Source organism: Malaya genurostris, chromosome 2 (assembly GCF_030247185.1).
Source record: "Malaya genurostris strain Urasoe2022 chromosome 2, Malgen_1.1, whole genome shotgun sequence".
NCBI classification, from domain to species: Eukaryota; Metazoa; Arthropoda; class Insecta; order Diptera; family Culicidae; genus Malaya; species Malaya genurostris.
In genome coordinates, this window is record NC_080571.1 from 69988167 (window position 1) to 70000181 (window position 12015).

At 40.3% G+C, this 12015-nt stretch overlaps 3 protein-coding genes across 3 annotated transcripts; 2 read left to right on the forward strand and 1 right to left on the reverse strand.

Moving 5' to 3' along the window:
• LOC131430471 (trafficking protein particle complex subunit 10) lies at nt 1-3947 on the forward strand. Its single transcript, XM_058595488.1, has 4 exons — nt 1-234; nt 300-2068; nt 2131-3526; nt 3589-3947. Exons 1-4 carry the CDS (start codon nt 210-212, stop codon nt 3819-3821), a joined length of 3423 nt encoding a protein of 1140 aa, XP_058451471.1. The 5' UTR covers nt 1-209; the 3' UTR covers nt 3822-3947.
• A 3673-nt stretch (nt 3948-7620) lies between these two features.
• LOC131431540 (uncharacterized) lies at nt 7621-8308 on the forward strand. The gene is made up of 2 exons (XM_058597323.1): nt 7621-7915; nt 7969-8308. The coding sequence occupies exons 1-2, from the start codon at nt 7649-7651 to the stop codon at nt 8182-8184; spliced, it is 483 nt and encodes a 160-aa protein (XP_058453306.1). The 5' UTR covers nt 7621-7648; the 3' UTR covers nt 8185-8308.
• Nucleotides 8187-10880, reverse strand: LOC131431539 (protein claret segregational). Its single transcript, XM_058597322.1, has 3 exons — nt 10680-10880; nt 9088-10621; nt 8187-9027 (listed from the first exon to the last, which is right to left on the reverse strand). The coding sequence occupies exons 2-3, from the start codon at nt 10606-10608 to the stop codon at nt 8383-8385; spliced, it is 2166 nt and encodes a 721-aa protein (XP_058453305.1). The 5' UTR covers nt 10609-10621; nt 10680-10880; the 3' UTR covers nt 8187-8382.
• Nucleotides 10881-12015: the final 1135 nt, after the last annotated feature.

Genomic DNA, 12015 nt, shown 5'->3' on the forward strand with positions numbered 1-12015 from the left:
GTAAACAACCGGAGTTTCTTTTCTGGCCGACTATCAGATTTTTCACTTTTTTGTGGTTCAGACTTCAGACCTACTGGTCCATATTATTATTGAGTTTTGTTACGTGAAAGAAAGTTTATAGTGCTAGTTTGTTGAATGAGTTTTCCTACGTCGATGAAAGTTAATTCGATTTAAAATAATTCTTCGGATAGGAACACTCACTTGTGAATATGCATTGTAAACCTATTTTGACGTGTAAGCAGGATCAAAACATAATTTCGTCGACCCATGATTAAACGAACCTTCTATATCTGTTTAAGATTCTGGAGATACCCGTTTGTTCAAAAGCTTGGAGCCGCACATCATCGCCTCTCTACCATCAGACACTGCCGAATGGAAACGGTCATACGGACGTCCGGTAAAAAATGTTCGCGTTGAAGCCAGCTTCAAACCATTCGAATCGTCCAAACTGGAAAAATATAACACTGGTAACTGGAACATCGTAGACCATCCGGTTTTGCACCTATATGTAACGGAATGTAACGACGTTGAAGCATACCGTGCGTCCGTAAAGGAAGAAATTGATCAGTGGCTTAAAACGTTGAACAACTATAATGTGACCGACTGGATGATCGTGCTGGTCGAAACATTGGATATTAAGAAATCCAAAAACATCCTTCCCAGAACAACCGTACTGGATAAAATTCGGCTGGATTTTGCATCCAAGAATGGGGATCGTTGCTTATCCGTACTAAATCCAACGAAATTTGAAATGAAAGCAACGGAATCGTTCCGTTGTCTGTTGCAGAGGATTCGCCACTTGATGCTAACTGGCTATAACAAAAATATTGTCAAATATGAGGATTTGATTCGTTCTAATCGAGAAAATCGTGTTCAGGAACATTGGAATTTTATCGACTATTTCCTACTTCAGGAGCAACTTGCGTTTGTTTTGGAAATGCTTGGACAATACTCGGAAGCATTGGTGCAATATGATGAGTTGGATGCTCTATTCTCCCAATTTATCCTGAACTCGGTGTACGGAGAAAAACAGAAATGGTTGGAAATATTTGACCAGCCACTGTTTGCTTTTCATGGGATTTCACTTAATCCGACTAAAATGGAAGAAACAAGGAAAAAAATCATTAATCAGTCTGTTAATTTATTGGAATTTCGAAGTTACTTATTCGAGCGTCAATGTTTGCTTCTGGATGCGAACGAGAAACCATGGGAAATAGCTGAAAGACTATTGCCGTTTCTGTTCTCGACCTTGCGGGAGATAGAAGCTTTGAAACTAGAAACACCGGAAGGCTCGCTGGCATGCTGGGAATTTGTATGTGCACTTGAAGTTCTTAATCTGTGCGATAAAGTTCAGGAATCTAAAGATATTCACAAATGCTCACAATATTCGGCTCCAATATGGAATTTAGCAAAGGATAAATTGTACAGCTTGGGTAAACAGTGCGGGTTACTGCCAGGGCAGACGCCGACTTCAGAACAACTGCACACTGTTGTTCACTTATCCGCTGGAATGGGCGATACCATTCCAGAAAGTGGCAGCAGAACAACACTCGAAGTCGAGGTGAAAGACAGAAAATCTCATTCTCCAGTTCGAAAGCCTAAAAAGTCTGCCACTGACAGCCTGAAAGAAGCGTTGGGATCTAATCAGGCATTCACCAAATTGTATCTGGAACTTAGCGAATTGGCAATCAGCACCTATAAACACGTTTCCAGGTTGCGTTCGGCACGATTGGTTGGATTTGACCTCGGAAGCTTCTACATAACTCTGAACGAACCGCAGAAAGCTGTCGGATTCTTTACAGACTTACTACGGGAACTGAAAAACGAAAACTGGGACTATCTAGCCAGTCAAACGCTACTGGCATTGGCCTGCTGCTACCAGAAAATGGATGATAGTGTGAACTACACCAAAACATGCAGTGCAATTTCGTGCAGTTTGGATTTGGAACTGCCTGTGCGAAATTTCTACTTTAAAGAATTTCATGCATCACTGAAACTGTTGAAGGAGCTCAGAAGTACGGACATAAATGCACTGAATGTAACATCGGTTTTGGAGGATCATTTCCAGGTTAGTGAAGCTGATATGTACGCTTGATTGAATGAACAATAATTGAACGTGTCTTCTTTCAGATCGTCGATATTTGTGTAGCACAAAATTCCATAATTCAAGACGACGTAATCTCAGTTATTCTGAAAATAGAAAGCAACTTTCCTCGTGAGATCGATTGCGAGCAAATTCTGCTCTCCTTCGAAATGGACTCCAAGCAGAGTCCAGAATCATCCGCATCCCAAGTAGCACTACCTGAAATGTCCGTGGCTCTACCGTTCACATTGCATCTGGACTACAAACAGGACAACACGTTGAGTTGTGCTTCGGTAGCATGCAACAATAAGGTCAAGCAACCGGTCCGAAGAACAAGCAGCACAAGGCGCAAAATTTCTCCCACCCAACGGTCAGACTTTACGAATTGTGTTGGATGTGAAAAATTACTGCTCAAACCAGGAATGAACACTATTGAATTGACGGCCAAAGCCAAACGTGTTGGTTCCTGGTGCTTCAAACAATTGGCTATTCAGATTGAAAGTGCTGAGTTCCTGACTGAAAGCCTACCGGTTGGCCTACCAGTTTTCGATATAGTGACTAAAGCGTCCTTGGCCGTTTTGAATTTCATGAATCTTGTGGCCGGTGTAGAGCAACCCGGTAAGCTCATCATTTCCGGTGGTAGCTTCCGTTTCCCGAAAGACGCCAACATTATATTGAAATGTTCGAAAAATCTCAAAGTGCGACTCGCTACGCAGGTGGAAGAAAACGCACCGAAAGCCCCGTTTCAACGGGAGCTACTGATCGGCCTACAAGATTTTCAATCATTTGAAAAACGTGTCATCGATTTGGAAGCCCTGTGCGATCTACCCGGTAGACGAGAAGAGAAAGCAATCGAACAGAAAGTGGTGCTTCAGGTTCCCTGGAGTCGGAATGAAATTCAAATTCCACTTCACTTCCTACCAGCACTGACCGCATCGTGTCGGTTACACTCTTCCGGCTCGAGGAAATTCCTACAAGTAATTCTGAAAGGAGTCAGTGAACACAGGCTCATTCTGAAGGACGCATCCATGTCGTGTTCGGCCGAAGGCGTAACAATAATCGACGTGAACCCAAAGTCCCAAAATGAAATTATTATGACGAAAGGTTTGTCGATTTCGTATCTTTACGAAATACAAGTAGAAGCACTGAAAGCAGAGAGCGAATTGCCCGTAATTCACGTGGATTTTCGAATGAATTTCGCTGATATTAATCTGCCAGAAGATAATCGATACTACATTCCATATACGGTCACATTCGATGTGATGGATTATACAACACTGTTCACAATATGTGCTAAAATTGAGCCATCCGAATTGTGTCGGGTTAACTCGGTCTGTCATCTAAATCTGCGCATATCCAAAGTACATGCCAACCCATTCTCTGACCTGATGTATGAGGTATTGGCCGATCAGAACATGTGGGTGGTTGTAGGACGAACAGCCGGTAAGCTTTAAATATACATTTTAATTTAAAAAAAAAAAACAAATTTTCTTCACTCTACCCAGGAGTCATCTCGATGGAGGAAGTTGAAAGCCATAGCATCACGCTGGACGTGCTTCCGTTGACCGCAGGGTTTTTGCCGCTGCCTAATATTCGTCTGTCGAAGTACATCTCAGCGAACAAATCAAAAACAGATGTCCATCCACGGCTGCAACCGTTCCCACCGGGACAGATCTATAACTCGACCAAGAGCATGCAAATACACGTACTAGCTAGTAGCAATACAGACGCCGCCTAAAACGTTTTCCTGTCAGTTTTTGTTATTTATTGAAAAATATAGTGTATACATTATAGTTCGTTGTATTATGATTGAAAACTTACACTTAATCGGAAACTATCAAATATTAGATACTGATACTACTTATGCAACTTCTTGTATTCTTTTTCTGTAACTTTTTTATATTATATCAGAGAATGAAAGATTCCATTGGAAAGCAAAACATAACGTGCAACCTTTCTTATTTAGAAAGATTTAACATTTGATCGTTCGGTAATTTTTTGCGACTGATTTTCGGAGGATGTTGTATTTGGTTATTTTAAAAAAGGGTAGTGAACCACCGGAAAAATCGAAGTGTTCACTCATAATTGTTCCGGAAGCGAAAAGAGCATTTATTTGCAGGAGGCTCGATTTTGGAAATTTATTTTAGAGGTTCGTTTTCAGAAATTTTAGGAATCTTCATTAGATGGTTCTGAAAATATTCATGTGTTTGTCTTGGGACAGTAGTTCAAGTCAAACAACTGTTCAATCACTACACATTATCTAAGACAAGACCTGACAACTGGGGAGGCTGCTTTTGTTCCAAAATGGACCAGTTTCTGATTGGCTGATTTTGATGTTGCTACCCGCACATTGTGAAAAGAAAAAACTTTTGCAGGGTACGCGAGCAATGATGCCAAGGATGAAGAAAATCAGAAAACAAGTTTATTAAACTGTATAATTTTGCTCACCAATGAAAATGAAAATTTTCACAGAATCATTTGTAATAAATGTTTATAGTGGCAGCACTGTGTAATTAAAATCAGCATCAAGCCGTTTTTCTTCTTAGTGAATTAAAGTGTAACCAAAAAAGATTTGTGAAATTAGTGTAAACTCGAAAGTGTGTTAAGTTTTACGAGAAGAATGAACTGTTGTGTTCCACACTGTGGTCACACTAAGCATTTCTATCCAAATTTGGCCTTTTCCGGTTTCCAAAAGATCCGGTAATACGTCAACAATGGATTCGATTTTGCGTTCAACATGAGATATTTCGTGTTTTGTCATCAAATCTCAATTAATTGTTTTTAAGCATTAATATACAATAATAAAATGCATTCACCAACACATTTTTCATGTTTATTTAAAATCAAAAACCGACTCTAAAAATTTAAATTTAATAAATAGTTTTTTCTTAGCATAAAGTTATTAAAAAAAACTGTAAATATGGCTACACTGTAGCCGATACGTTGGAATTTATTCCACAGGGCGAAAATGACGATTCGAAAGGAAAAATAACCCACTTGTACGCGGCGGGCAGATTTCCCCCCAGACGGCTGGCTATGTCTGCCAGCCATTTTTGCCGGAGTTCTGCCAGAATTCCGGCAAAAGTCTGGCAACAATGCAACAACCGTTTCCGGCAGATAATTTCGCCTAGCGGTTGTTAACGGTTCTTTTCTGTCGGATTCTTGCCATACAAGATTGGCAGAACCGTTTAGAATCGATTCTACATTTTAAGCGTCTTGGTTTGATTTTTTCAATAAAAGATACATATGAAAGGCATAAGTTATTGCCCTTCATATATATTAATCATGAAAAATGTTATTGCCAATAACATTGCTTTCTCACTATCAAACATACTCATATATCAATCTCATTTACCTCGTCCCAAGATTCGTTTTTTGTACGTACATGCGGGATTGACGAATATCAAATGAAGTCGAATAAAAAAAAAGAAAAAAGAAAGAGGAGGGAAATAAACAAGACACGTACGGCGAGATAATGACGCAATTTCGCCTGGACTATTTTGACAGTAGCCGGAATGCAGCCAGCCTTCTGACGGTTGCCAGAATACCTCACAAGCGGGAAGAAGGTCTTGTCTTAGCTCAAACCCAGATACATTCATTGGATCTACGCAACTATTGTTGCTACAACTACAACTAGCTAAATCATCTCCAAAGGATGGTCCTAATGGCGATGACAGGAGCATTCACAACTCCTACTGCTGCTTTAGAGGCGCTACTGTTCATTAAACCACTACATGTGTTTCTAAAACAAGAAGCATTATCTTATGCATACCGTCTTAAGGTTACAGAGCTTTGAAACAGTAACCCTATAGGCTATGCTACTAGTCACACTCGCTTGTGGTCTCAAATGGTTACATGGGATGAGTATTTACTCGTTTCTAGTGACCTAACTGTCACATGCAGTTTTCCTTTCAAAACATTCAATGTGAGATATCCTCTTCGTGAGGAATGGTTGTCTGGTTATTTGGAACGACAACTTGATGAACACATAGTTTGTTATACGGACGGTTCTCTGTTGAATGGTCGTGCTAGTGCTGCTGTCTACTGTCGTGAAATGAGGCTCTAGCAGTCTCATTCACTTGGTAGATACTGTGTTCCAAGCAGAAATCTACGCAATGTATGGAATACAATCGGCACTTCAGCAGAGAATCTGTGGTAAATGAATCCCGACAGTCATGCAGCTCAGTTCGAATGACTCACGGTCGAATCTAGTGATCGCATGTCGAACTCAAATTGAAGACCTCAGCATTTCAAATTATGTTTACTTCTTATGGGTGCCCGGCCATTCTAGTATTACTGGAAATTAATGGGCTAATGAGTTGGCTAGAGCTGGTGCAACGAATGCTTTCGTTGGTCCTGAACCAGCTTTACCACATTCAATAAGTTGGATGAAGCAAAAACTTCGTTCTTGGACTGCATCCAAACACGCCATCTACTGGCGCAACTTGCAAACTTCCATTCAGACAGAAGCATATTTACCATATATGAATTCGAATATGTTTTTTAAAATATGATAGCAGTATTCTGGCCAGAGCTCTGACTGTGCATTACAAACTCAACTATCACATGACTACTATTCAGCGTGCTGAATATTATGCGTGTGACTTGTGTGAATGCGATTAGAATACTTCATATCACCTGATATGTAACTGTCTCGCACTGACGCAACTGCATATCCGGATTATTGGTTTTCCATACATGGTTGAGTCTGTGTATGCGGAGCTAAAATTAAAGGATATTCTCTTGTTTCTCACCCAATGTGGCAAGGAGCTGTAGTCAGAAGGGTTCATCGTTCTTCCTGAAGTGAATGAATCCTTTCTGTATTCACCTTAAATAGGGTTTAGCAGATTGTTTGGCATCCTTTAGGGGGTACCGAATTTACTTCTGATCGTACATACTGCGAGTCGTTCTGCATTCTTCCAGGAGTGCAGAATGGTGTCGTTTTTGTAAGATCTCTAAATCCTCTCGGGGGTTGGAGGTTTTATTAACTGTGCATCTGCAGATCGTTGAGCATGCTCTCGGGGATGCAGAACGATTTGTTTCTTTATGTTTTGTGCGGTTTTTCCACCTCACCCACTTCACAATTCCCTTCAATGTTCCTTGTATCCTTCCCCCCTTGAGCCAATTAGTTCTGGTCCCTGATTCATCCGTTCCTGTAATCGTATAACTAACGTAGTAGTAACACTACGACTTCAAAAGTATAAAAAAATGCCCTAATTCTGGGTTCGAGCTGTGTTTGATTCAAGATTTTATGCGTGAATGTTGAATAACGAACACAATAAGGTTAAAACCGGGTTAAAATAAACGATATAAAAAAGAATGTTGAAATCGACACAACCCTAGATAACTGGAATACTAAATTCGTGATGGGAAAATCTCCAACACCGAATGAATCGAAATCTGATGCAGTGCATATCAGGCAGACTAACCTACAAACAAGACAAAGCGGCAGTCACAATAATGTCGTTATCTTATCGATTAATTTTAGGAAGTGCCAAAAGCGCGCATTTTCATACGCATGCAGTTGCGCTTCGGAACCCAACGTGGAAGGTAACAGTGGTCAGGATGAGTGAAAACAACATGAACCGTGCCAGAGAGCAAAGCGAACGTCTTCCGTTTAGGAACCAGTCACAGAATCGTCATGAAGTTTCCGAACCGGATGGTGATATTGAAGATATTATTAAAAAGATAGATGTTCACAGTTTCACTGGTTTGATGACAATATTGGCCGTGAACCTCCAGCAACTTTACTGGCTCATCAATGTTGGACCTGATCTGGGGGCGATGTTCTACTTTATGATTACACTTACGTCAATATCAGCAATTTTGGTGGTAAGATCAACGATTTAGAAATCAAGCTGCAATTTAAGTGAATCATTTTCTAGATTACACTTCTTCCCGTTCGTACTATTCTGGAAGGCAGCAGCAAATTTAAGGTTCGTAAAACTAAAAAGTGGAGAATTTTGTACTACACGAGTTTGGTATTGAACGTGATGATATTTGTCGTAAACCTAGCCCTACAAATTTTCGATCAAACAATGGAAAAGTGCCAAGTTCTTCTCAACCAACCGTTGCCGATAAGCGATAAAACAACTAAATAAAATTTCGTGCAGGCTGTTGGCCATACGGGTACACATTTATTGAATCATTAATATGAAAGTCTTGAAGTTTTGGTTTTGGTTAAAATAGAGTCGCAGAAATAAAGTGTAAACGTCGATACATAGATTTAACTTACAACTTGAACAAATGTTTTTATAAAACTGAATGAGGACTGCCTTAAACTGAAAACCATTCCCGGTCTAGAACACACTGGAATTGTTGAGAATTTTGTTTTTGCGAACCTTCTGAAGCTTACACGCATTCACCTGCGATGCGAACCGAAGCGATTTGATGGTTTCGTTGTAGCAATCCTGGAACGGCGCAACATTCACAAACATAAGCGTTTTCGAATTTCCGCCAAGGCTGGGCATAAGCAGGTGCGTAAGCTTCGAGTTCCGATAGGGAATGTGTTCGTGTTTCTGCACCAATGCCAGAATGACGTTGCTCAGCTCACTCAACGATCGATTGATGTTCTTGGTTTCATCCATTCGGGTGCTAGTCTTCGGACTTTCGGATCCAGCTAAATCTACCAGATTAACCGATCCGACGCTTAGTTCACCCTTCTCCGCGTGTGTTCCGATTAGCTGCAGTTTCGTGACAGCGTGTGATCGAGACGAACGCTCATTCCCGACAGTGGCCGCCGTCGCGCGGTTCGACTTAGCAGTTACCATCAGTTGCCGCAGCTGGTTCTTCGACTGTACCGTTTCCTCGATTATGTTCGACACGTACACTTCGGTTTTATTTTTTGCATTGGCCATGCGGATTTCCAAGTCTTTCGTGGTACCCGAAGAGTCAAGCAGATCGTACAAGATTTCGTTGTAGATTTCAAGAAAATTAACTCGAATCTTAAAAAAAGAAACATTACTTTCAAAATTCAAATAAAATTTAAATTTCAAGCCACAAACCTCGTACTCCCAGCCAAGTCGTTTATAGTCCTCAATCGAGTTGAAAATCAAGTCCACCGTCCTTGGAATAACGCCCATCTCCTCCGGCACACCATCCATGGTATAAGTTTTCCCACTGCCGGTTTGTCCATAGGCGAATATGCACACATTGTATCCGTCCAAAGCGGACTGAATGAGCGGTGCCACATTCTCGAAGATATCCTCCTGCATCGTTCTCGGGTGGAACACATGGTCGAAGGAGAACTCCATTCGTTTGCAACTGCCGTCGGTAGCGTAAACTTCCAGTGATTGCTCGTCCAGATATTTCCAACCACACTCCAGTCGTTCTAGCTCCGACTCCAACGGGGGTCGTACTCGACAGAATACCCGAATGTTGCCTCTCAAATCCATCACAGCATTGTGCAAATCTTTCCGTTCGATGTTCGCTTTGAACAGCAACTCCGACTTTCGGTCGTTGTCCTGCTGGAGGAACTGATTTCTTTCTTCGAGCTGCGATGATTTTTCCTGTAGATTTTTTACCATTTCACGTAGTTTCAATCTTTCTTCATCAGCTAAAATGTATTGTTTTTTCAGGGCCCGTAACTCAGATTCGGTTTCACTAAGACTTGATGAGAGCGATGCATTTTTAAGTTTCAAGTTTTCATTGTCAGATAATGCGAAGCGATTACTTTCTTGCAACTGCTCATGTTCTTTCTTGAGTTTGTTTAACTCGTCTAGACAGTCGTCGTACTTTTGCGGAAGAGTTTCTAATTCGCTGTTAGCTTGGAGCAATTTTTCCATTTTACTTTTCAACTGTTGATGTTTCTCGAGCAGGTCGTAATAGCGGGCTTTAAAATCGTATGCTGGAATTCTTTGCCGTATGTTCTTTTTTCCCGCTCCGCCATTTGAAGGAATAGATTTGTTTTCACTAGACACGCTAGAATTTATCGACGATGATTTTGCCAGACCGATATTCGGTTTGTTCGTCATTGGCGGCTTTCTGGCCGTGGGGGCAGTTCTGACAGACGTGGAACCAAATGCCTTGCCTGTCGCAGCACTCGAAGCAGTTACCTTAGTAACCTTTGCCGGAATTGTATTACTAACAGTTGATAACTGTCGTTTGAAACTAGTTTGCTGTGTGGAGCTACAACTGGACACTGACTTTGTCGACAAATCTCCGGTCGAAAGACTTCTCCGTAGGTGTGGCTTCTGAACCTGTTTAACTAGATTATTTTTGACCATTTGCGACACAGTAGCTGCAGTTATGTTTGATTTATTGGATGGAATTTTTTCCAAACTTGGGACGAATTTCGGTCTGTGAAAAGTTGGCCTGCTAAGATCGCATGCTGATCGACTTCTCCGTAACTTTGTTCGAGGTAGACCAACTCGTACAAGCTCTGGCGAGGCAACCCGTTTTCCATTAAAATCCAATTCCGCAGGTACATTTAACAAATCTGACAACGGTAGACGACCATTTCCTGATAAACTAGGTATTCCCGTAGGTTTTTTAATCAACGATGGCTTAGGTATTTTAGACTCCATCTTTACAATGTTTCTAAAAACAATATTCATTGATTTTTCTTATCATCACCGCTTAGTACGTTAACATTTACCTTACAACTTATAAGTAAGCTTTTAGTCAGCTTGGTTTTGTTATTCACTGAAACTTACCGTGCTTGCACAACTCTTAATCTAAAAAAAAATCTTCGCTTTATGTTTATTACAACTGCTGGGACGGTGTCCGTAACCGTTTTTCATTCAAAGCAAGCGTCGTGAGATATAAATGAAAACGAATTAAAAATCGCTGTTTGGGGCACTCACAGCGATTAACCGTCAAATGTACAGCTCCTCAAGTGGCGAGCATTGTAACTTATTTCGGCTTAACAGCTGTAGAGAAAGAGAGATAGAATTATTGTTTTTTAGTAGAACTCACCGATCCGTCTCATGTTTCAGTTACACACTGATTTCATACATATCACTTCTGTTTCATAAAAGGGCGAAACCAGCCATAACTTTTTTCAAGGTAAATCGATTTTGCATTTATTTCTATAAATTATAGATCTTTATGAGCTTCAGATTCACAGATCATGTACGACCACTTTGAGATAATGGTTGAGATTACTATACACGTAGTTGCACGCAGCTAGAATTGTAACATCCTTGATGTGATTTAAGAGTGATGTGTAATAAATTTAGACGCATAGTTGACGAATTTTCTATTTAGCATTGTGTCATTTTTTGTATAGTCCATTTTCTGTGCATTAGTGTTGTTTTTATGCATTGAGTGCATTATTTCAACGCATGAAACATTTTTATTATTATATCGTTTATTTATACCCGACTTAAACCAAGTTGCGATCGTTCACCGGTTAACGCATTAGACACATAATCATTTTCATATACTTTATGTTTCATCTTTGACTCACCAGTGTTTGTTGTTTTTATAGTCATGTTGGACTGTTGTGACACTCAGTAGTTCAACATAAACCGCAATGCTGACATACAGTTTCACTTACTCGCAGAAAACTTTATTGATTTGCACCGATTCAACTAACGCCCTATTAACGAATACTACCTTGATCAAAAAGTAACCGGAATTTATTAGGAAAATTTTTCAATTTTCAACGTCACCATAAACGCCACATAGAACAGGAAAAAAGAAGTTTCAAACATCGGAGTCCAGTTGTTTTTACTTCACGTCGTACATTGCAATATCATATAGCGATTTTTGCATTTAAGTAGACAGATTAAAAAATTGCGCTCTGAGCAAAGTATTTTGAATTTGAATTAGAGATGACATTGTTTTATTGATAGCAAGAATAGCTTTACCGACGACACGACCTGCCACTCGTCTATCAAAATTGTATCGCAAATTTACCTACCCCTCAGTAACTGGAAATGTCAAAACGAAATCGACTGGAAAACTATTGAAACTGGCAACACAAGTTG

What these genes read in the sequence shown, in the direction of transcription:
- LOC131431539 (XM_058597322.1), bottom strand. Translation starts at nt 10,608, where the DNA reads ATGGAGTCTAAAATACCTAAGCCATCGTTGATTAAAAAACCTACGGGA. An exon ending in GACTTGGCTGGGAGTACGAG is followed by an intron (nt 9,028 to 9,087) that starts GTTTGTGGCTTG and finishes TCTTTTTTTAAG; the next exon opens with ATTCGAGTTAATTTTCTTGA.
- LOC131431540 (XM_058597323.1), top strand. Translation starts at nt 7,649, where the DNA reads ATGAGTGAAAACAACATGAACCGTGCCAGAGAGCAAAGCGAACGTCTT. An exon ending in CAATATCAGCAATTTTGGTG is followed by an intron (nt 7,916 to 7,968) that starts GTAAGATCAACG and finishes ATCATTTTCTAG; the next exon opens with ATTACACTTCTTCCCGTTCG.
- LOC131430471 (XM_058595488.1), top strand. Translation starts at nt 210, where the DNA reads ATGCATTGTAAACCTATTTTGACGT. An exon ending in TTGTAAACCTATTTTGACGT is followed by an intron (nt 235 to 299) that starts GTAAGCAGGATC and finishes TATCTGTTTAAG; the next exon opens with ATTCTGGAGATACCCGTTTG. An exon ending in TTTTGGAGGATCATTTCCAG is followed by an intron (nt 2,069 to 2,130) that starts GTTAGTGAAGCT and finishes GTCTTCTTTCAG; the next exon opens with ATCGTCGATATTTGTGTAGC.